This window comes from Delphinus delphis, chromosome 19 (genome assembly GCF_949987515.2).
Source record: "Delphinus delphis chromosome 19, mDelDel1.2, whole genome shotgun sequence".
NCBI classification, from domain to species: domain Eukaryota; kingdom Metazoa; phylum Chordata; class Mammalia; order Artiodactyla; family Delphinidae; genus Delphinus; species Delphinus delphis.
Window position 1 is genome coordinate 46,494,524 of NC_082701.1, and position 24,511 is coordinate 46,519,034.

Consider the following 24,511-nt stretch of genomic DNA (forward strand, 5'->3'; position numbering starts at 1 on the left):
CTGAGACTCCTCCTGCCAATGCAGGGGACACGGGTTTGAGCCCTGGTCTGGGAAGATCCCACAAGCTGCGAAGCAACTAAGCCCGTGTGTCACAACTACTGAAGCCCGCACGCCTAGAGCCTGTGCTCTGCAACAGGAGAAGCCACTGCAACGAGAAGCCCGTGCACCACAACAAAGAGTAGCCCCTGCTCTCCGCAACTAGAGAAAAGCCCACGAGCAGCAACGAAGACCTAACGCGGCCAAAAATAAATAAATTTACAAAATGCACAAAAGGATATGATAAAGCGTATAACTCTTTCTCTTGTCTTCAAGTCCACTCCCAAGTACCACCACTGCTAAACATTCAAGTGTAGAGATTTTTCTTTTAATACAGATGGTAGCATGTATACACACTGTTTCACATCGTGCTTTTTCCACTGAACAGTGTATGTTGAAGACTGTTCCCTACTGGTTCTTTTTAATGGCTGCATAATATAGCACTATATGGCTGCACAACAATTTATTTAACAGGGTCCTACTGATAGGCTTTTATGTTGTTTTTAACCTTTGGGTACACAAAGAATGCTGAGATGAATCTCCTTGTATATAAGCTATTTCATACATGTGAAAACATAACTGTAGTATAAATTCCTAGGTGTGGAATTGCTGGGATAAAGGATAGGTGTATTTTATTTTATGTATTATAAATTTATTTTGTTGATTTATTTTTGGCTGCGTTGGGTCTTCGTTGCTCCAAGCGGGCTTTCTCTAGCTGCAGTGAGCAGCTACTCTTTGTTGCAGAGCGCGGGCTTCTCATTGTGGTGGCTTCCCATTGCAGAGCACGGGGTCCAGTAGTTTCGGCACACAGGCTCAGTAGTTGTGGCTTGTGGGCTCTAGAGTGCAGGCTCAGTAGTTGTGGCACATGGGCTCAGTAGTTGTGGCGCACGGGCTTAGCTGCTCCGTGGCATGTGGGATCTTCCCGGACCAGGGCTTGAACCTGTGTCCCCTGCACTGGCAGGCGGATTCTTAACCACTGCGCCACCAGGGAAGCCTCTGTATTTTAAATTTAAAGAGTACTGGCAAATTGTGCTCTACAGAGGCTGTAATTTTCTTTCTTTTTTTTTTCTTGGCCACTCCACATGGCTTACAGGATCTTTTTTTTTTTTAATAAATTTATTTATTTTACTTATTTATCATTTTTGGCTGCATTGGGTCTTTGTTGCTGTGCACGGGCTTTCTCTAGTTGCGGCGAGCGGGGGCTACTCTTTGTCACGGTCCACGGGCTTCTCATTGCAGTGGCTTCTCTTGTTGTGGAGCACAGGCTCTAGGCACGCAGGCTTCAGTAGTTGCGGCTCGCAGGCTCTAGAGCACAGGCTCAGTAGTTGTGGGGCAGGGGCTTAGTTGCTCCACGGCATATGGGATCTTCCTGGACCAGGGCTCGAACCCGTGTCCACTGCATTGGCAGGCGGATTCTTAATCACTGCGCCACCAGGGAAGCCCAGCTTATGGGATCTTAGTTCCCCAACCAGGGATTGAACCCCAGCCCTGGCAGTGAAAGCACCAAGTCCTAACCACTGGACTGCCAGGGAATTCCCTAATTTTGATGGTTTAAAAATTCACCTCCTCTGTGCCAGGAGTTACATTTTTAGACCAATGCCAGCACTAAGAGAGGTTCTATAAAGAGTCTTGGAGATCATATTTTTCAGATTAGAGACAGAGCAATCCCACCCTGGTAGGACAGATCTGGGCACAGGCTACTGCCTGCCTGGCCAGGAAAAAGGGGACCATGGATCAGACCCCTTGGCATGGATGGAGCCTCAACACCCCGTCCTGGGGCCTGGAAGTCCTTGGGGCTCCTGGGAAGTGCTACTTACATTCTCCTGAGTGCCAAGATCTGGTTTGTGCCAGGTTTCAATTTTAATCAGAAAGTCTTCTTTCATGTATTCATTCTGGAAGGGGAAAAAAAATACCTTACAGTCACCAGGCTCAAAGTTGGAGAGTAACCATCCCCCCTACTTGCTCACGGGCAGTCGAGAGACCCCAGCCTCTGCCTTATAGTAACAGCTGACTGTACCGGGAGCCCACAGTATGCTGGGTGAGTGTTATCTCGTTCAATCCTCACCCCAGCCTGCGATGGCTGTAGTAATACCACCCTCGTCTTAGAGTCAAGGAAAGTTACGTTCAAAGGCGTGAGGGGACTTGTCCAATGGCAGAGAGATAACGACAGAGCTGGGCCTCAAACTCAGTTGTGTCTGGCTTCAAAATCCATGTATTTAATCCGTGTATCTCTCCTATTTGCCTCATGCACGGGGCATAACGGCTGACTGGCAGCGTGGGAAGAGCATGGGGAGACTTCCCAGCCAACCAAATGTGTTCCCCACCCGCGCCCGTTCTCCCCAGCCAGCCTTTTGCTAATTTAACCCTTCATGCTAATTATCAGCCTCCTCCCTTAGTGCCTTTAAAAAGTTGGAACTACTCAAAAGAGGAACACGTTAACCCCCTAACTCCTCAGTGGGAATTAGGTTCCCAGAAACTTCTTACATTTACCAGCAGGGACAAGGCACCTGGATGAGGATGCTGAAGGGTGGACAGAAGGGGCACTGACAGAGGGGCTGGGCCTGGAAAAGAAACCTTGCTGATTTCTCAATTTTGCCAAGGGTCAGTGCTCACTGGGGTCAACAAACGCCCCAATGGGAAAGTCACAATCGGGTCAGCTGAACCGAAGCTTCTTGTACAACCCTGGGAAGGCCAAACCTGGGGCAAGCAGGGCACAGCCTTGCGTCATTCTGTACACGTGAGACCTGGGGCTAGTATGCCACAGTCCTGACTGCTGCACGTACAAAGCCACCTGCCAATGTAGCTTCAAGCAAGAAGCCATTTTGCCAATTAACAAGTTCCTCATTAGGACTGAAAGGATTAAGCCTCAAAAGCTCCAAAAGTCACCCAAGAGAAAGAGAGGAATACCCAGGAGTCTCCGGGGCAGTTCCATTTTTATTTTTCCCTTTCTTATAAATCATCTACAGTTCCAACCCCCCTGAAAATACTTACTGTAATAACTGCTCCAAGGCAAGGACATGGAAAAAAGAAAGAAAAAGATTAATGAGGATAAATAAAATATCCAGCCCTCACCCCCAGGGAGCACGGAAGCAAAGAATTCTCCACTCCCTGGGGCACTCCACAGTCACTCTCCAAGCCCCAGCGAGTACATCTGGTACCTCAAATGCAGCAACTCTCAAGTTTCACTCATACAAAGTCCCCAAAGACCAAATATGGAATTTAATTAAAGCGATGCCACTACAGGCTCCTCAGGACTCTTCCCAGTTGGGCAAAGACAGGGAGCAGTTCTGATGAGCTGAAGCGCGGAGACCCGCTGCTCTGCCGTCGGAGTGTCACCTGGTGTCCCCCCACCCCCACTTCCCGGGGCACAGAGCAGGGCACTGTAGGCCAGGCACTGTCTATCTGCCCTCTGCATCCTTCCTCTCACTGTAACCAAACCTCTCACCCTCCACACTCCTGATCATTGTAATGAGACCCCCTCGGAAAGCACCGTTCAATTATTTATCAGAGAAAATGACTGCAGCTCTAATGTCACTGGGGAATAGACTAGCCTTCCTCCTGACCACAGCCCAGATCATTCTGTACCCTCTGACTTTGGCAGTTATCGCAATTTCAGATGGATGCCACACTGCCCCATCTGACAGTACATGGGGCTAACAGTCAAATTCCATAACTCTAAAACTGAAACTAAGGTTACCTCTGAGATTGAGATGAGGAGAATTTGAAATATAAGGGATAAGATCCACCTTGTATAGAAACAACCCAAGAGACTATCAGTAATTTCCCTGGATCCAACGAAAGATACTTGCAAGAAAGCATCAGATCAAGATTATAACTAAAAGGGCTATTGAAATAACTGCCCTGTTATTAGTTTAACAAAAAAGGAAATGAAGGGTATAATATCCATCGAGGGCGAGTCCAAAGAGACCAGTTTGGCAGAAATTCTCCAGCACTGTTCTGGGAGCAAGAGCCCTGGGCTGTGTACGTGGCACATCTAGCAGCCCCATCCTGAGTGTCAGGTTGGCCTGGTTTGATGACACTAGGCCCCAAGGTTCTCCCACTAACCACCTGATTCTGAGTCTATGCTCTCCGAGCAACTTTCTCCTAGTTTGGCCTCTGTTGGGACAGAAAGTGCTAATCAACAGACACAAGGCGGGACTTCCCTGGTGGCGCAGTGGTTCAGAATCCGCCTGCCAGTGCAGGCGACACGGGTTTGAGCCCTGGTCTGGGAAGATCCCACATGCTGTAGAGCAACTAAGCCCGCGTGCCCCAACTACTGAGCTCGCGTGCCACAACTACTGAAGCCCATGCACCTAGAGCCCATGCTCCACAACAAGAGAAGCCACCGCAATGAAATGCCCGTGCACCACGAGGAGTGGCCCCCGCTCACTGCAACTAGAGAAAGGCCGCGTGCAGCAACAAAGACCCAATGCAGCCAAAAATAAATTTGTTTAAAAAAACAAAACAAAACACCACAGACACAAGGGTCTGATCACTTAAGCAAGTGGATGTTTTCACTACATGTTGGCTTTCTGATTATAATTTGGTTTTCTATGCAGAAGAGTCCACAAGGAAAGAATGCCCTACTCAGCAAACAGGAATATCTTGGTTTTCATTAGTAATTTTGTATTTCAATATAACTTAATATATTGGCATTTGGGGGTCTCGTATATAGGTCTTTCTGAGATCCTGAGAAACAGATCCATTTAGTTCTGACAAATTAGGTCTGTGAACCTACGAGGGTGAATACCCTCCCTGGCCTTTAATGCCAATGTGGGTGACCAAACAATCTTTCCCAATCTTCTCTAGCCTCAATGCCTCCAAACACCTCTCTAGCCTCCAAACACCTCTGCATTCGGAGCCTTCCCTTTTCTTCAAACTGCAACCCTATGTACACTGGAAAGGTCTCAGGAAACCGTCTGCAGTTGGAAAACAGGGCTCTCCAATGAGACCAGTAAGGTACTTTTTAAAAACTATGGCTTTGGGACTTCCCTGGTGGTCCAGTGGTTAAGACTCCGTGCTTCCAATGCAGGGGGCGAGGGTTCGCTCCCCGGCTGGGAAACTGAGGTTCCACATGCCATGTGGCACTGCTATAAACAAACAAACAAACTATGGCTTTATTGAGACTGTATTCAGCTCAGGGTTAAGATTACAGGAAGAGGAAGGAGGAGAAACATTTATTTTCTTCTTCCTACTTTCTTTCTTTTTTTTTAATGGAACGCTTCATGAATTTGCGCGTCATCCACGCACAGGGGCCATGCTAATCTTCTCTGTATCGTTCCGGTTTTAGTACATGTGCTGCTAAAGCAAGTGTCTCTTCCTACTTTCACTCACAGACCCAGTCCCATCTTACCCCCTCCTCATGTCCCGAGTCATGAGCATCAGGGGAAAAGAAACAGAGAGAAATAAGGTAAGAGGGTAGAAAGAGCTGATAATAAGTAGAGTTTTCCACAGCCAACTTCATTCCACTGAGAACAAGGTGAGAGCCTTCCAAAAGGCATGTGGAGTTTCACTCCACACTCCTTTATCCATCTCACCTCAAACTCTGATCTACTTAGGTCAACCTAAGAGTTTGAATTGATAATCTTTCTCCCACCAGCCCCCAGAGGGAACTGGACATAGCCTTCCTTGTTTATATCTCTTTTTAAAAGAGCAATGGCTAACTGAACAGATCTAAGATTCAAGACATTCATTCTGGGCTTCCCTGGTGGCGCAGTGGTTAAGAATCCCCCTGCCAGTGCAGGGGACATGGGTTCGATCCCTCATCCGGGAAGATCCCCCATGCTGTGGAGCAACTAAGCCCGTGCGCCACAACTACTGAGACTGCGCTCTAGAGGCTGCCAGCCACAACTACTGAAGCCTGTGCACCTAGAGCCCGTGCTCTGCAACAAGAGAAGCCACTGCAGTGAGAAGCCCGTGCACCGCAACAAAGAGTACCCCCCCTCACTGCAGCTAGAGAAAGCCTGCATGCAGCAACGAAGACCCAATGCAGCCAAAAATAAATTAAATAAATTTATATATAAAAAAGAAGACATTCATTCTGTAATGAAGCTGGGGTGTGACTGTAAAGTCAGCACCCGTTGAAGAAGCCAACCTCCTCTCCCCTGCTCCTTGCCTCTCCTCTTCACGGAGTATTTAGAAATTACATTTTTCTTCTTTTGGCCAAGGATCAGAAGATGCAAATGAACATGCGGTGTCTAGAAAAATGCCCATGTCAGCTGCAGCACACTCTCCCCAGAATTACAGAGGACAGTGGCATCTCTCAGTTGGCACAAGCTGTGTACCCAGAACCCCGCCCCAGGCATGCAGCAGTCCACCCTATCCATTTGCCTCCTTCATGCCAAGTTGGCTAAGGTTCTTACGACACAAGCTCAATGCAATTCTCTTACACATCAAGAAAATTCATCTTTGGCCCTAGACCAGACACACCCAGCCACTGTGCACACTTTTTTTTTTTTTTTTTTTTTTTGCGGTACGCGGGCCTCTCACTGTTGTGGCCTCTCCCATCGCGGAGCACAGGCTCTGGACGTGCAGGCTCAGCGGCCATGGCTCACGGGCCCAGCCACTCCGCGGCACGTGGGATCCTCTGGACCAGGGCACGAACCCGTGTCCCCTGCATCGGCAGGTGGACTCTCAACCACTGCGCCACCAGGGAAGCCCCCACAGTGTCTTTTAAGAAAGTGTGTATGTGCCTCTTTTCCAAGAATTGAACAGCTTCCTGCCTGCTGATTAGGGAATAGTGATGTTTGCATTTTCAGCTACAGCAATAAAACTCTAAGCATTACACATCCCAGGTCCCACCAATGACTGTGCATGTCCTGATACAAAATGTTCTTGAACCTGTGCAGGACTGAAGAGAGCAATGACCCTGTGATCTAGACTTTAGTCATCCCCAAAGTCAACGGGATAACGACCACATGTATCTTCCTCATCAGATACAATCTAGGGAGTGCCAGGTCCCAACAAGTAAGAGAAGTGTAAGCAGAGGCTGGCAGGCAGACTGTCTGTGCCAACAAATGTAGACTGGCTGGGGGAAAAGCCACTTAACTCACAGTCGACTTCCAGGGGACCTCTAGAGACCCCCCGCTAGAATCCCAGAATGTCTAGAATAGAAAGTTCTCTGTGAAGGTTCAAATCTTTCCTTTCTAGAAACTCCAGATAGGAGACTAGGGAAGATTAAGAGAATAATTCCAGTCCTAATCCCACCTTCAACTATAGAACATGCTGGTCTAGGAAGTTCCCTAGTGGTCTGCTAATTAGGACTCAGCGCTTTCACTGCCAAGGTCTGGGTTCAATCCCTGGTCAAGGAACTGAGATCCCACAATCAACATGGTACAGCCAAAAAAAACACCAAACCATGCACCATGCTGGTCTAGTGGAAGCCACTGATTCAGGGCTCGGACTGCAGGTGTTATACAACATACTCGGGGGCTAGCTGTTTCTAAATCCTTTGTCATCAAACATTGGGCTTATTTCAACTTTTCCCCAACAACATCAGGGTTTTCTTTGCTATGTTTCCTTGGTGTCTAGGTCTGGCCCTTCTCCAGCGCAGGAAGGTCACCCTGCAAGGCCCCTTCTTATGACTGCCTCTCTCAAAAGTCCCTGGGCCTCACTGCTGCTTTTCAAGCCAAACATGAATACACCCTATTAAAACTGGAAATTTCAGTATCTAACAATAAGGGAGTAGCTTAAAAAGATCCCAGTACATTCATACAATGGAATACTATGCAACTATTAATAAATTTTAAACAATAGACTATATGTAGTGACAGAGAAAAGGTTTCCCATTTACTAACTAAAAATGAACAATTTAATAATTAGTATGATTTGACCCAAAATTTGGCTGAAAAACGTGTCTGGAGACTTTATATACACGTGTATATGAAAGCATTTTAAAAAAGGATTAGAAAGACACTAAAATGTTAACAGTGACTAGAAATGAAAGGATCATGGGTGATTATTTTCTTGTTTATATGTATTCTCCAAGACAGAGGACATTACTTTTGTAATCAGTAAAAACCAAAATTATCATAGCATCCCCAAATAGGAGGGATTGGTTCTATGCCATCTTGGGCCATGGCTACTTGGTGGTTCCCACCCAGCTGGCTGCCAAATTGCACTAGACAACACTGGCACTCACCACCGGCCTGAAGGGAGGCCCCAAGCTCATCCTTCCACTGGCTTAATCTGGAAAATGAAGGTGGGACACAAAACCCCAATTCACTGCCACCCCTGGGCCTACTTGACCACACCCTCCATCCACCCTGGGGCCCAAATTCCAGCTCTGCACTCACCTGTTCTGCAATAAGGGTAGGCATTCCACGCTTTTTCATGTATATTCAGGGCTCCCTCCGGGGCCAGCATTCGAACAAATGTGGGCACTTTGCTGTAGTGAGAAAAGGGTTATGAAGAGAAACAGAGGAGAGAGTTAGAAGACAATGGGCTAAGGACTTCCCTGGTGGCACAGAGGTTAAGAATCTGCCTGTCAAGGCAGGGGACATGGGTTCGAGCCCCGGTCCGGGAAGATCCCACATGCCGTGGAGCAACTAAGCCCGTGCGCCACAACTACTGAGCCTGATCACCTAGAGCCCGTGCTCTGCAATAAGAGAAGCCACCACAATGAGAACCCCGCGCACCACGACGAAGAGTAGCCCCCGCTCGCCACAACTAGAGAAAGCCCGTGTGCAGCAACAAAGACCCAACACAGCCAAAAATAAATAAATAAATAAATAATAATAAAAAAAAAGAAGACAATGGGCTTCTACTGCACATTCTCCAGGCTGCAGCTCCAGCTTCTTTGTGGGGAGTTGACACGCAAGTTCCCCTGAGACCAGCAGGTTACTCTGTGTGTGAAAAGCCACCTGTCAGAGCCCGACACCCCAGCTCAGCTGGCTACTAACATCCACCCGCAACTTGGCCCCCTACCCTCCAGGAACAGGACAGCAGGTGAGGCCCCGGGCTACCGGCCACAGCTTATCAGTCCTTACGCTATCATTACAGCACTCTTCCAGAGCTCTGGGCCCAGGGCATGGTACTACACATTGCAAGGATGAGATGTCTTCAAGAGTGGACCAGAGTGACTGGCTGACTAACCTGGAATATGGGATCCAAGATGACTTGATCTCCTAGGGTCAGTTCTGGGCAGCTAGGAGGGCCTCAGGGCCATCTGCCTCCCAGGACAAAATATTTTCTTCCATTCAATTCTTGTCTCAGGTTACAGAGCAGCAGGTACCCTATGAGCTCTTTTTGTTTCTTTTGTTTAAAAAAAGGTATGTGTATTCCTCTGCCTCAGCTTTTAACTGGTAATCTACACAGTCTTAGCAGGCTCCAACCACCTCATCAGCTTAGTGCCTGAGGCCTAAGAAAAAGAGCCACCTCCAGCACACAGCTAACTCGGAACACACAGAGCAGCCCACTGAGATCCACTCACTCTTGGCCACACTCATTCAGGTATGTATTTCTATGAGTTAGGCACCACGATGCACGTAGGAATCACACAGACATGGCTCCTGCCCTCAGGGAGCTTCCGTTCTAGTGAGGAGTGGAAGTAACCAGGCAGAGCACTGTGAGAACATGGTGCATGGGGAGGCTCCCCAGGGAAAGGAAGGTTTACACAGAGTAGCGAGTGGGTAGGACTGAGCTAGACAAGAGGACGGAAGTGGGGTGGGAAAAGCTGGGGGGAAGAGAGAGAAGTTCAGAGTAGCTGGTGTAAGGTATGAGGTGAGGAATACAGGAGAACAAGCAGAGGCTGGGTCATAAAAGATCTTGTAGCTGCAACAAAGAGGATGGACTTTATCCCGAGGGCAAAGGGCCATCTATAGCTTCTAAGCTAGGGAGCAACAGATCTTCTGGACAGAACGCTTGGAGCTGTGCAGAGAAGTGGAAAGTATGGAGACCAGTTAGGAGCTGCTGTGGTAATCCAGACAAGAGATGATGGAAGGAAATGGAAACGCTGGAGATAACCAAGGAGATGGACTCAAAAGGACTTGATGAGGGACTTCCCTGGTGGTCCAGTGCTAAAGAATCCGCCTTACAATACAGGGGACACAGGTTCGATCTGTGGTCAGGGAACTAAGATCCCACATGCCGTGGGGCAACTAAGCCCACGCACCACAACTACTGAGCTCCTGAGCCTCAAATAGAGAGCCCGTGTGCGGCAAACTACAGAACCCACATGCTCTGGAACCCATGCGCCACAACTAGAGAGAGAAAAACCTGCACGCCGCAACTAGAGAGAAGCTCGTGTGCCGCAGTGAAAGATCCCGCATGCCTCAATAAAGATCCCGCGTGACGCAACTAAGACCCGATGCAGCCAAAAATAAAATAAAATAAATAAATAATAAATAAATAAATCTTTAAAAAAAAAAAAGGACTTGATAAGACGAATAAGGAAGAAGGTGCTGTGAATCCATGGTTTCCGATTTGGGACAACTAACGGCTTTGGTCCTCATGAGGGGAGGTGGTCATGGCATTCAGCACTGTTGGTTTTCTTTTCTTTACTGTTGGTTTTCTTTTCTTTTCTTGGCAACTGGGTGTTTTGGGGTTAAGAGTAGTGGTAGGTAGCAGTTCAAAGTTTCCACCCTCTCCATAAGGGAGAAGGTGAGACATGTCCCACCCTCCATATGTACAGACCTCCTCTCTGCCACTTTGGCTGGACCAGCTGAGTCTTGAGGAACCAACTGGCCCCTACTACCAGCCTCACTATCTCTTTTCAAAGTTCTCTTTAAAAAATACAAATGTGCTGTGGGGAAAGTGTGTCTTTTTAAAATTAATTAATTAATTTTTGTTTGCGCTGGGTCTTCGTTGCTGCGCGCAGGCTTTCTCTAGCTGCGGTGAGCGGGGGCAACTCTTTGTTGTGGTGCGCGGGCTTCTCATTGCAGTGGCTTCTCCTGTTGCGGAGCACGGGCTCTAGGTTCGCAGGCTTCAGTAGCTGTGGCACAAGGGCTTCAGTAGTTGTGGCCTGCGCGTTCTAGAGTGCAGGCTCAGTAGTTGTGGCACAGGATTTAGTCGCTCCGCGGCAATGTGGGATCTCCCCAGCCCAGGGCTCGAACCCATGTTCCCTGCAATTAGCAGGCGGATTCTTAACCACTGCGCCACAGGGGAAGCCCCAGAAGGTGTGTCTTAAGCCTTATTCTAATCAACAGTTACTGGCTCAGTAAGTATTGGTTGGCAGTCAACTCAGAGGAGGACGAGGAGAAGGCATGGTGGGAAAAGAGCACAATGTCAAGGAAATGGGATCCTGGTGAGTTTTTTTGTTTTGTTTTGTTTTTTTAACTTTGTGACCACACCACGCAGCATGTGGGATCTTAGTTCCCCGACCAGGGATCAAACCCGTGCCCCCTGCAGTGGAAGAAGGGAGTCTTAATCATTGGACCACCAGGAAGTCCTTTGATGAGATTTTTTTCCCCACTTCAGTGTTGTTCTCTTCCTGGCTCTGGCACTCACAAAATCCTGGACCCCTCTGGACTGGCACTTTTACATCCCTAGATCAGCAGACTACATTAAATCAGCCAGTTTACCAAATGAAAATGAAACTGCTTTGCTCAGTTTAACTGACTAGAGATTAAGGTTCAGGTTTAAGTTGCACAACAATGTGAATGTTACTTAATGCCACTGAACTTAAAAATGGTGGGACTTCCCTGGTGGCACAATGGATAAGACTCCGTGCTCCCAATGCAGGGGGCCCAGGTTCGAGCCCTGGTCCGGGAACTAAATCCCACATGCATGCCACAACTAAAGAGCCTGCCTGCCGCAACTAAGATCCAGTGCAACCAGATAAATAAATAAGTATTTTTTAAGAAATGGTAAGAATGGTGAATTTTGTGTTATGTACATTTTACCACAATTAAAAAAAAATAGCAGGTTTATTTTTTCCAGTACTGGGTAGTTTCTAAAACTAGATTGATTCAATTTCCATTCAAGCTGGTGTATGTTTACCATGGCTTTCAATGTCCTTTGGGCCAGCTTACAGTTTACTGAAACATTACTGTCTTGGTTAGGGATTCAGCAATTGTATGGTTTGCAATGGATTTTGGTACACCAATCAGTTCAAGCCATACTCTTAAATACTTATGCCTTTGATCCAAAGAGAGGTACCAAAATTTCTCTGGTAGCTGATTTCACAATATCAGAATTTAAAATACTACCTGACCCCACAATTCTACTTGTAGGAACATTTACTATAGATTTACACACATTGGGTACATCAAAAGATTTGTGCAGAAGGAGTTTTAGTGGAGTACTGTATGTAAACATCTGGAAATGACTGTAAATATACGTCAAGAGAAGACTGGTGAAACAACTTCTAGCACATTTGTTTAAAGATACGACGTGTGGGCTTCCCTGGTGGCGCAGTGGTTGAGAGTCCACCTGCTGATGCAGGGGACACGGGTTTGTGCCCCGGTCCAGGAAGACCCCACATGCCGCGGAGCGGCTGGGCCCATGAGCCATGGCCGCTGAGCCTGCGCATCCACGGGAGAGGCCACAACAGTGAGAGGCCACAACAGTGAGAGGCCCGCGTACCGCAAAAAATAAATAAAATAAAAATAAAGAATAATAATAAAAACAAACAACCCTTTAAATGAGCAAAGAAGAACTACCTCTACCTACTCTCACAGGTGAAGCAACTTGATCAACCAGCTAACAACTCAGAAAACACCCCGAATGATCCGCTGTCTCCACTTTGATACCAGGACGCCTTCGCTCTGCCGCGCAGCCACCTACCTCTGTAAGTGGTAGATCTTGTGCGTGTACTGGCCTTTCTCGCCGTCCTTTTCATAGGGCTCATTCACCAGGACCTCCACACCTTCACCACCACCCGTTTCATTTTTGCTGGCCTCAGCCACAGAGTACAGCTGCCCTACTTGATACTGAAGAAACAGAGAGACGGGAGTTACTGCCAACGCAGAATCTTCTCGATGGCTGCACACAGTCCAGTTGCCAGAACTGTCCAATTAGATCGCTCTGGGACCCCCTGATCCGGGAGCTTATTCCGCAGTTTCTCATGTGGCCTTGCCCAAATCCACCGAGAGCCACTAAGAAAAGCTGCTCCGTGGCCTCTCTTTAGCCATCAGGTGTGTTTAATTTCATCTTTCCCATTTTCACATCCTACTTCAAGGCTTCAGGAGGCAGGTGAATATGCTTAATCTCACACCACTATCCAGAAAATAGAGTCCAAGGTAGTTTTTGCCCTGGACCTGCCTTTGGTCCCAGATCCCCAAACAAGATCTGGGTTGGTTGGTAGAAATCTCTTTATCCCATTCATTTAAACAGGTCCTAAGACATGACTTCTTGTAAAGAAAGGTACCCAGTGCACTGTGAAATCCACAACCCCTGCTATAAAACTGGCTCATCGGGACTTTGCTGCTGGCGCAGTGGTTGAGAGTCCGCCTGCCGATGCAGGGGACACGGGTTCGTGCCCCGGTCCAGGAAGATCCCATGTGCCGCAGAGCGGCTGGGCCCGTGAGCCATGGCCGCTGAGCCTGCACGTCCGGAGCCTGTGCTCCGCAGCGGGAGAGGCCACAACAGTGAGAGGCCCGCGTACCGGAAAAAAAAAAAAAAAAAAAAAAACTGGCTCATCTACTTGTTTCTTCTCCAGCGTTGGGCCCCTCCTCACCCTGCCAGCAGCTCCCAGAGCAGTCCTGCAGGCAACCAAACCTCCTGAGGCTTTCCTGCTTCCTGGGGCTGAAGCAGGCACCCTGCTTCCCGTATTAGACAGCACAGATTCCTACCCCACAGTGCTGGCTGGGCGCACCCTCTATGTTGGCACTTACTAGATGGCCAAAGCCTAGTTTTCCTTTATTTGGGTCACATGCCACCCTATCAAGTCACCAGTCAAGATCACTGGCCTCCTCTGATCCCTCAAGACAACTCAGTATTAGGGCCAATGACCTGGGCAGTGCCCAGGCCTGGCCCTTCTGCTCCCTTCTCTCTGAGGGAAGCTGTCTAGAGGGAAAAATGAGGTGAAAAGAGAATGAACGCAATCATTAAGAAGGGAAGTTACGCCTATACCAAAGGATGCATCTTCCCTATCACGGCCAATGCCACCAGGCACAACAGTTTAGGGAGTATGAGAAAAAGAAACTGGATTATAGTTTGGGGAGGGGTGGGGATCGATTTTCCTCACCCTCCACGCCCCTTCCCCAAGCTCCTGGTACTCTCAGGAGTGAAAGACAAAGGTCGTTTTCCCTTTGAGGCCTGCTCTACCCGGCAGCCTCCTAAGCACCACAGAGACGTTTCTGGGCAAACATGGAAGGAGGTGAGGCAGCTCACCAGGACAATTCACTGCTCACCACGAAGCTGAAAGAGCCCTAACTTCCAAAGCAAAAACGCAGTGCAGGATGCCAAGGAAAGGCCCAGGCAAACCGTCAAGGCTGGGTTAATCCTGTAAAGAGGAACATCTGGGTGAGAGCCAGTCACCTTGACCTTGCTAATCCAGAGCAACATCAGGGCTGCCTCAATGCCCCCAGGGAGCCCCAAGCTGTCCCTCTGCCTTTCCAAGTCCACCCCCTAACAGAGGCACACATGAAATCCCCTATCAAGTGGGTCAGGGTTTGGCTGAGCCAGGGGTTCCTAGGAGGCAGCAGTAATTCTGTTTCAGAGAAAAGTCATAAGAACATCTAACCACTGACTCAGCAGTCCTAAAGGGAAGGGGAGGCCGGTTTTACCAGGCCGGTGGAGGGGACTGGGGGGCCGGCTGGTGGTGCTGCTTGGGGAGGGGCCCCGGCAGAGACTAATCCCCTTCATTTGGTTCCTCTTCAGCTGCAGGAATCAGAGGGCAGGCTCTAAGAGGATCAGTGTGTTGGGCTGGCATCTTCCCCTTTTAATCTCTCTTGATATTCTGATCCTTTAATCCCAATGAGACATGTAAGGCAGTTTTGTTAATCCTAAGGGGTGAATAAGACTAGCCTCCACAAGCTACAAGTGAGGGACACTCTTCATGTCAGAGGGTTCCCTTTGGCACCATGGCTCTGCACCCTGGGAAAGCAGAAAGCAGCCAGACTCAGATGGGGTAGAGATGGGGGATGGGGATCAGAACATTAAATCAGATAAAGAGCCCCAAGGAGACGAGGATTCCAGCCTCCTCTGGCCCAGGACAGTGCTCCCTGCCCTGGAGATCTGCTCCCTTGTTCCCAAGAAAGAAGACAGCTAAGGAAAACAGAGACTCCACCACTTTGGCAATCTGGGAGTGGGAGCCCAGGAAGATGTAGTGGGTGCGCCTGAAACATGTCATGAAAAACAGCACAGCTGTTGGTCCCACCCCCGTGGACCTGCCAGCCCAGGCACCAAAGGGGTGCCATGCATCTCTGGAAATGAGAAGTAAAACAGCCCTACCCACGGTAGGGGGAAAAGGCGGCCCGAACTGAGCAAGGAACCACTGGCGGACACACCACGTTAAACAGCCAGGGCTCTCTTGCTTTGCTGCAGAACGTCCAGAAACCCTGCACAGTGAGTATTAGGCCAAAGGCTCTGGCCAGCCAGAAGCTGATTTTACCCCAAAACATTGATTCAAGCCATCAGGATGGTCATAAAGACAGGGGCTTCTCTATTCTCTTTTCATTCCCCTTCCAAATCAGAAAGCTCTGAGGGCCTCCAATTGGGAAGTGAATCCAACAGCCACATGACACTGGGCTGTTCCCATGGGAACCGTTAGTCAGGAAGGGTTATCGATAAAGACTCTGAGAAGGCTGGTCATTACTTATCTCTTCTTTGGCTTCCGCATTCAAGATTTTCTGATCTCCTGGAACCAAGGTTCAAGCCATCAAAAGAGCAGCTCCTGCTTCAACCCTGCACAGGCCAAGCACTGCTTTCTCATCAGTGGTTTATGGCTGAGAATGCGTTGACCATCACCAGGCTTACAGGTGAATCGTAACCAGTGCTGACTTCCCAAGCTTCTGCTTTCAGGCTCAGTTCACCCCACAATTTCCTCAATGCTCCAAAAACAAACAACCACAAACTGAAAACTGCCAATTGTGGACGCTCTCAAGGTGAGTTCCCCTTTCCCTCCATGCTTGGCTCCACCATAAGCAATCAGCCAAGAGGTGCCCCCGGACAGTGCTGGCCCTACTGGGTCTGCCACACCTCCCAGAGACACTCCCACCTGTCATTCCATCAAGAAACTCCCTGCAGGGGCTTCCCTGGTGGCGCAGTGGTTGAGAATCCGCCTGCCAATGCAGGGGACACAGGTTCGAGCCCTGGTCCAGGAAGATCCCACATGCCACGGAGCAACTAAGCCCACGTGCCACAACTACTGAAGCCCACACGCCTAGAGCCCATAGTCCGCAACAAGAGAAGCCACCACAATGAGAAGCCCACGCACAACGAAGAGTAGCCCCTGCTCGCCGCAACTAGAGAAAGCCCGCGCGCAGCAGCGAAGACCCAACACAGCCATAAATAAATAAATTAATTAATTAAAAAAAAAAGAAACTCCCTGTAAAAATGATCCACTTCACCCCTAAACACCACTTTGAGGTACTCCTGAACTCCTGGGGAACATCTTCCTCTCTGGGGTGTGGGATCCTCCTGTACAGCAGAGAGAGAGGCATAGGACCCCCAAGTTTCGGGGCAAGTAATGTGCTGGGCCTTCCTGCTTGGCCTCCTGGTTTAGAAAATCATCACTTGCTGTTTTTTCATAAAGAGAGCAAGGACCCCAAAGGAGATGGGTTAGCAGGGCTCCCCCAAGCCAACAGCTCTCAGACCAAGCCCGTGGTTCCCAGGCCCCATGTACATCTCAGGGGCCTCCAGGGATCGCAGCATCTACCCAGCTATCCCCTCCCCCAGCTTCCCCAGTCTCATTTCTCTTATCCTCCTTTCCCAGAACTCCCACATCACGTTCGAGGCCCACCCTGACCCCTCCCCCAGGTCTCCACAGCTCTTAACAGACGTACAGCCCACCACCAGAGACAATCCTCTGGGGGGCCAATGCCTGCCGACCCTCTTTGGGCACCAAGAAGCCATTTGTCTCATCTCAAGTGTGCTGCGGGCTCTGTTGGCCTGATCTCAGTTTTCAAAGGTCCATTTCATATTTGGAACAGGGTGGAAGTTATCACAAGAGCTGACACTGCAGGAAAGAGGGCGACTGAGGGCACCATACTGGCTGAGCAGCTTCACCCAAAGTCAAGCTTAACTGAAAGCTGAGGGGCCTGTGGATTCCAAAGGGAGCAAAGAACAAGGCTGAACTGGGAGAGGAGAGTGAAGGAAGTTCAGAGAAAGGGCGGGACAAGGGCGGCTCTGTGACAGTCTTCTGCTGTCCCAGAGACCAACTCTGAGTCAGCACAGCCTATGAACCTTCTTGTGGCAAATCCTGCCAGATCCCTATACACAGGAATGTCAGGCCCAAGAACCATAAAAGGACAGAGGGCAAGCCAAGCCCATCTGTCATTCCCTGCCCTCCGTGAAAGAAGGGTTCTGGGCCTCGGTCTTCCTAGCAGTCACCTAGAGTATGGCTAGGAAGGGCCTCAGAGATTTCCAGTCCTGCTGGTTTGTCACACAACCAGAGAGAGCCAGGCACACTTCCCTGTTGAGTCACAGAGGTCCCAGAAATGCACGTACTTCATCCCCTCAGTAACATGTCCCCAAACAGGCTGAGTTCTAGCAGGTAACAGGGGCTGGTTTAGTGTCTATTCAAAGTTATCTCGCTGGTCAACAGCTTGAGGCAGGTTGCACATAGTTGGTCAGATACATAAGTGCCCTCCTTCAACAGAAAATTGCACCAGGAAAATTCACATCGAGTACTGGTTATCTCTATGCTAGAACAAACATGAAAACCACAAGAAGATACTAGCGTGGGCCGCCAGGAGCCCGACTGAGCTAAGGGTCACAAGCAAGTATATCCAACTATGAATAAAAAGAAGAAAAAGGACTTACCTCTTCTACAGACACAGGTAGGATGACTCGACTGCAAGAGAGGGAAAAGCGTATCAACTTCAGGCTCTGAAACCTGCTCTTAAAGCATCATCTTAGAATGGTATTAAATGTTTTGTTGCACGTGACGCTACACTCGCTGTCAAAAACCCAGCAGAGAATGGCCCCGAGTGCTTCAAGGCTACGACCCTCTGTCCCTTCTGGCACTTCATTTAGAACCCTGTGATTCGGTGCAAACCTGTCCCCTCACCAGCTACTTCCCAGGCCTCTGACTCACATTTGGAGCTGTCTTCTTCTCCCTCTCTCCCACTCATATCTTCCCCAACAAAACTCGCCAATGGGTCTACCTCTCTCCGTTAACATAGGAGGTTGATACAGGAGGACTCACCCCTGCAAACTCCGAAGCCAAGATGAGGATTCAGACCCAAAGAAGCAGGTCCTGGGGATTTACTTCTGTGGACCCAAACTCCCAACAACAGCCCTCAAGGTGAAAGGCTAGGGAGGGGCCAAGCTCCTTGGAGGATTAATCACCCTAAGAGCACGCACCAACCATCTCTGCTCTGGGGCCACATATTACAGTACAAGCTACTACCACAAAGCCATCAGGAGAGGACACCTAACTTATGTCCTGACCAGAAGCTGTCCAAAGACACCCCAACTGATCACTTTCTTTTCCTTCTCCATTTCAATGACTACCAATTGTTGGAGGTACCACCAATCAATCACCTGATGGAGAAGCCATGGCCAGCAAAGTCCCATACTGGTCAGAACTCCACACACAGAGGTGTGAGGGCCAGCGGCTCTTCTCTGGGTGGCTTACATTTGTAATGCAGAGCAACGGCCAACCCCCAGCTCAAAACTGTGAGGTCAGAGAGCTGAGACAAAAACGCTTGGTTGGGGCTTCCCTGGTGGCACAGTGGTTGAAGGTCCGCCTGCCGATGCAGGGGACACGGGTTCGTGCCCCGGTCCGGGAAGATCCCACATGCCGCGGAGCGGCTGGGCCCGTAAGCCATGGCTGCTGGGCCTGCGCGTCCGGAGCCTGTGCTCTGCGACAGGAGAGGCCACAGCGGTGAGAGGCCCGCATACCGCAAAAACAAAAAACAAAACGCTTAGTTGTATTCCTACGAATCAAGTCAGCTCCCAAGCTTAGATTCTCAGTTCCCAGACCCTAGGTGGAACCCCCTGGAGCCTCCTGCATCTTGCATGCTTGGTGAAGCACGTGCTGCTATGCTCTCCTTTCTATGCAGTGGTCCTGCCAATTGGGATCCTTGCTCCAGGATGGTAAAGAGCCTGCTCACTAGTTTCTAGTCCCACAAAGGTCCCCAGATAGCAAGAGACACCCAGAGGGATCTGAGAAAAACTTCACACTCAAGGCAAGGCACAGAGCAGAAAAGTAGCAGGAAAAACAAAATGGGCTCCAAGTCTCTACTGCCTGCTAACTCCCCTTCCTCCAGAATGACTCAAATAATGTAAATCCTGCAGGTTACTGGATGCTGCCACTAATGTTGTCCTCCCATTAGAGAAAGCCAACAGTGCAGAAAAATACTTCCAACTTGGAGGCCACAATTTCTGCACCCTCAGGAGAAACTTCCTAGAAAACAATAAGCCTTTTATCTTCAAGAACAGCAGTAAAAATCACATCCAAGAATTTGCAGAAATCAAATCAAGGAGAATCCTGTTACAGGAAGTGTCAGAAAAATCAACAGGGACAAACTTCAGACCCTGGGCAGGCAGTTAAGTCTCCCCCAAAAAGAGATGGGCATCAGCCAGTTCCCGACAGGATGCCCTGAGGCTGCTATAGGACAGCTGCACACCCAGACATTTCTCCCTGGCTCCTTGGGAGCAAAACCACTTCAGCAGCAATAGGGTGCAATTCCAAAGGACAGGGCCACAGAGGCAGTGCGGGGCTGGGCCTGGAGCTGTGCTCACTTCAGTGTGACCTTCACTTGCACTCTCCAGAGCTGCAGCGCTGCAGCCACAGCCAGGTGTCTCCGATGCCCCCCTCTTGGTCCCCCACCCAGGGGTGCACACACATGCCCAAGCACACACAGGGCACAAGTTGGGCAGAAAGGAAACGCAGATGCCAGGCAGGCTCTGCACACCTGGCACCTTGGACCTTTCCCTGGCAGGCTTCAAGGGGTGGAGAACAAAGACTGAGAAGGGAGGACCTCTCTTCAAAACTCACTCAGAGCTTTTCTGAAGGTCCCTTCTTTTCCCTGCCTGACCCTCTTTACAAAACCTACAGGTTTCTACAGATTCTAGGATTCAACTGGGAATAGAAAAAAAAGAATCAGGAGAATGGGAAAAGTCTGTCATCTGTACAGTCAAGATTAAAATCCAAAGTGCACCATGCCCTCCTCTTGTTGTACTCCCAAGATTCTTCCTCCTCACCACACAAAACTCTGTACTCTGGCTGGATCAGCATCAGATCGGATGTCAAGAAATAGAACTGGGGGGACTTCCTGGCGGTCCAGTGGTTAAGACTCCGCGCTTCTACTGCAGGGGGCATGGGTCTGATCCCTGGTCGGGGAACTAAGATCCCGCATGCCGCTCAGTGTGGCAAAAAAAAAAAGAAAGAAATAGAGGTGGAGGGGCTTTGAAATAACACTCTTCAGATGAGGTGTCAAGCTGGGATGACACCTGGGTCTCTTCCCTTTGCTATCCAAAGCTCCACACTATGTCCAAAAGTCCTAAACACCTCCAAGGAGCAAACCAGATGGGACGGGACAAAGTCCCTTCACTGACAAAATGGAAACAGCTCTCAGCACACCTGCCTGGCTACCAAGTGAATTCCACCAGATGCTCTCTACCCGGACACCTCCCACTTCCGGACCTTCTGGGCTTCTGGCCGAATGCTGCCCACTTGCCCTCCCCTCCAGGGAAGCACAGTTTCACTGAAAGTTCTGCACATACACATCCAATCTCTCCTCTCCCCCCACCCCCAATCTTTCCTCTTTGAAGAAAAAAAAAAAAGTCCTAAGATGTTTACTTGGAACCATGAGCTTCAGGAATGGGTCGTCTCATATTTGAAAGATTAGCAATCCGAACATCCCCACCTGTCATCCAGTCCCGTGGATTTCACGAGCAAGCCCATCTCCCTGCAACTCCTACCAGAAGTCACTCATCTCCACCGCCCATTAACTACTCAGAAACTCCCTCACTCTTCACCATTTTTCCTCAGTCAATGGCTTTATGAAAATATCAATGCCTCAGAGCAATTTCCCCATCTCTTTGCACCAAGACTGAGAATCCCCCAGAGACACGTTGGCCCTGTCCCCCACCCCAACTCCAATAACATGTATATTTACTCAAAAACATACTCTTTTTCCAAACTGTTCTCCTCCCTTTCTAACATCCTAGCTCTCTCCATCACCATAACTCCCTCATATCACTTCAGCCCCTGCCCAATATTTTTTGGACTCCTCACCCAAGTGTCTCCAAGTCCCAAGCAATCATCCTAAGCCTTTTTTCCCAAATACCTCGTCCTCTGCCCCCACCACGTGGGCACCATGTCACACCATCTGTCCCCTCTGCTATCTCCTTATACCCTTCCCCTGTCGCTCAGCCTGACGCTGACTCCCTAGTCCTTTTCCTGTGTCTACTTATCACAATCCTTCCCCTGATGCCTAAGGCAGCCACTCCTCACACCCCAGATTGCCCTCAACACTCGGCCCCATCATCCCAACTCCATTCTTGAAGCTGTCTTATCTGATCTCCCAGGGCCCCTTGGTATTGTTCAACCCCAAACCCCTCTCCACTCTGGCTGGCTCCCCGGCTCCCCAGCCCTGTCTGCCCTTGTCTAACCGTTCCTCAGCCACTCAGACAACTCCTCCCTCTCCGGTGGGTCCTCTCAGCCAGTCCTGCAGCTCTGGCTGGCCCCTTCCTCCCTTAGCCTCCACTCTAGGACCACCGCACATCTCATGCAGCACCCTCGATCCCCTCAGCCCCTCCTCATGCCCTGTCCGGCTCTCACTGTCCCCTTGACCTCATCTCAGGCCTGCCCGGCCCTCTTTGTCCCCTCAGCCTCTCCTCAGGCCTCTTCGGCCCTCACTGCCCCTTGGGCCTCACCTCAGGTGCTGTCCCTCCCGCTTTATCCCCGTTCGGCCCACCTCGGGCCCTGTCCGGCCCTCGCTGTCCCCTCAGCCCCTGCTGGGCCGCCCATCCAGCGCTCTCCATCCCGTCGGGCCCCGTCCGTCCTCCGCCAGGCCATCACCCTCCCTGCTCGTCATCCTCGACTCTCCCTCCCTCCTCGCTTCCGCACGGCCGGCTGGACACTCACTACTCCTTGAGCAGCACCATGTCGCTTCGCGGCTCGGCGGCTGCCCGCTGCCCGCCCAGCCTCCCGCCCGCTTCCCGGCGTCCGCTCTCCCCGTGGCCCGGCCCGGCTGCCTGTGCGCCTTCGTTGTTGTCTGCTCTGTCCCCGCCGCTCTCGCTGCGGTCGCCGCGCCGGCTCCTGCCGCCCCTGCCTCGCCGCCTTCCGCGCCGCTGCCGACGCCGCCCGGAGCTCCAGTTCCGCAGCGCCGCGCGGGGGCGGGGCGTCTCTGCGGCAACCAGAGCGTCACGCGCAGCGCTGCGCGCTGACCTAAGCGCGGAGGCAGAGCCTTCCCGGGCCCGCCCCCTCCCGTCCTTAAGTGGGCCGCGGCGCTGATATCCGCGTCCAAGGTGGGTCCCAGGCGTGCGCAAGACCCGGGCAGTAGGTGGGGCCGACACCGAGGTGTGCTGCAGGGTCCTAGGGATGACTGATTATCTGCAGGCGGAACAGATGTCCCAGTACAGCTGGGCCTCCCTGGTGGTGTGGTTTGAGATCTAGGAAGAGGTTGTGTCAAAAAATAATAATGGCTAAGTTTACGTGCACGTGCTCTTCCAAGGGCTTGACTCCTTACAACAGCTCTACCAGAAATGTATTATTACTGTCCACAGTGACAGGTGAGGAGGAGGCAGAGCTTAAGAGACTTGCTCAAGAAAAAAAAAAAAGAGAGAGAGACTTGCTCAAGTCCAAAGCTAGCATGTGATGGGGCAGAGATTTTCACCTTAATATCTTAGTGTAATGTCTTTCTTTTTTTTTTTTAATTCATTTTATTTATTTATTTTATTTTTTGGCTGCATGGGCTCTTCGTTGCTGCGTGCGGGCTTTCCCTAATTGCGGCGAGCAGGGGCTACTCTTCGTTGTGGTGCGCTGGCTTCTCATTGCAGTGGCTTCTCTTATTGTGGAGCTCTAGGGCTCTAGGCACGCAGGCTTCAGTAGTTGTGGCATGAGGGCTCAGTAGTTGTGGCTCATGGGCTTAGTTGCTCCACGGTATGTGGGATCTTCCTGGACCAGGGCTCAAACCCGTGTCCCCTGCGTTGGCAGGCGGATTCTTAACCACTGTGCCACCAAGGAAGTCCTTAGTGTAATGTCTTTCATCCAAAAAGTATTTGCTAAGTGCCTGCTGTGTATCAAATTCTGTGCTTTTCTGTTGGTGGGAATGTAAACTGATACAGCCACTATGGAGAACAGTATGGAGGTTCCTTAACAAACTAAAAATAGAACTACCATAGGACCCAGCAATCCCACTACTGGGCATATACCCTGAGAAAACCAGAAGAGGGAGACACAAGAGGGAGGGGATATGGGGATATATGTATACATATAGCTGATTCACTTTGTTATACAGCAGAAACTAATGCAACATTGTAAAGCAATTATACTCCAATAAAGATGTTAAAAAAATTATCATCACAAAAAGATGAAAAAAAGGAGCTACCTATGTGAGGTAATGGATGTGTTAATTATTTTGATCTTGGTAATTGTTCCATTTTATTCCATGAGTGTGTGTGTGTGTATGTATATATATATTCATCTCATTGTAGACTTTAAATATATACAATTATATCAATATTTGTGAAATATTCAATAAAGTCAGAAAAAAATGAAAAAAAAATCTGTGCTTTTGTTGAGTGAGCAAGTCAGATACCATCTAGCCCTGAGGGAGCTCAAGGTCAAGTGGGGGGGCTAGGTGGAGGGACAGCTAGGCAGTTAGGATGAAAAGGACTGTGAGAGGTGAAACACAGGTTTGGTGGCATTACACCCAGGAAGTGTAGTCAGCAAAGGCATTCTGGAGGAAGAGGTTCTAAGCTGAGCTCTTCAGGGGGCTGGGAGGGGAAGAGGTATCAGGCAGAGTTAATGCAAAGGCTGGGGCGCAGAGGGCCAGCATGTGCTCTAGGGGAACTGAGAGAGGTGACTGGGACATAAAGCTTGGGGGCTGAGGAGCTGTAGGAGATGGGAGTGGGGAGAGGGTTGGGGCCAGAGTATGCAGCTCCTGGGGGTGATAAGGTGTTTGTAGTCCATCCTCAGGGCATGGGCTGGCATCTACGGTTTTTTATGCAGCTCTGGCGTTTGAAGGCTCACTCTAAGAGCTGAGTGAAAAGGGGACTGAGGGAAACAGAGCAGAGGCAGGGAGACTGGTGAGGAGGCCTCTGCAGAAGTCCAGGCAGAGTTGGACTAGGACAGTGGTGGGATAAGGGGGGAAAAAAAAGAGAGATGGAGGACTTCCCTCGTGGCGCAGTGGTTAAGAATCTGCCTGCCAATGCAGGGGACAAGGGTTCAATCCCTGGTCTGGGAAGATCCCACATG

The 24,511-nt window shown here is 49.9% G+C and overlaps 1 protein-coding gene and 1 non-coding gene across 2 annotated transcripts in view; both read right to left on the reverse strand.

Moving 5' to 3' along the window:
• PITPNA (phosphatidylinositol transfer protein alpha) overlaps nucleotides 1–22,325 on the reverse strand; it is a 40,770-nt gene extending 18,445 nt beyond the window's left edge. Inside the window, exons 1-6 of the mRNA XM_059997327.1 lie at nucleotides 22,178–22,325; nucleotides 17,902–17,932; nucleotides 12,760–12,905; nucleotides 8,331–8,422; nucleotides 3,028–3,035; nucleotides 1,854–1,928 (exon numbers count right to left, since the gene is read on the reverse strand). Coding sequence (XP_059853310.1) covers nucleotides 1,854–1,928; nucleotides 3,028–3,035; nucleotides 8,331–8,422; nucleotides 12,760–12,905; nucleotides 17,902–17,932; nucleotides 22,178–22,197 — 372 coding nt within the window. The 5' untranslated portion in view covers nucleotides 22,198–22,325. The remainder of the gene's footprint in view (nucleotides 1–1,853; nucleotides 1,929–3,027; nucleotides 3,036–8,330; nucleotides 8,423–12,759; nucleotides 12,906–17,901; nucleotides 17,933–22,177) is intronic.
• LOC132415602 (U6 spliceosomal RNA) lies at nucleotides 5,244–5,346 on the reverse strand. The gene has a single exon (XR_009517324.1). It is a non-coding gene; the product is annotated as a U6 spliceosomal RNA (small nuclear RNA).
• Nucleotides 22,326–24,511: the final 2,186 nt, after the last annotated feature.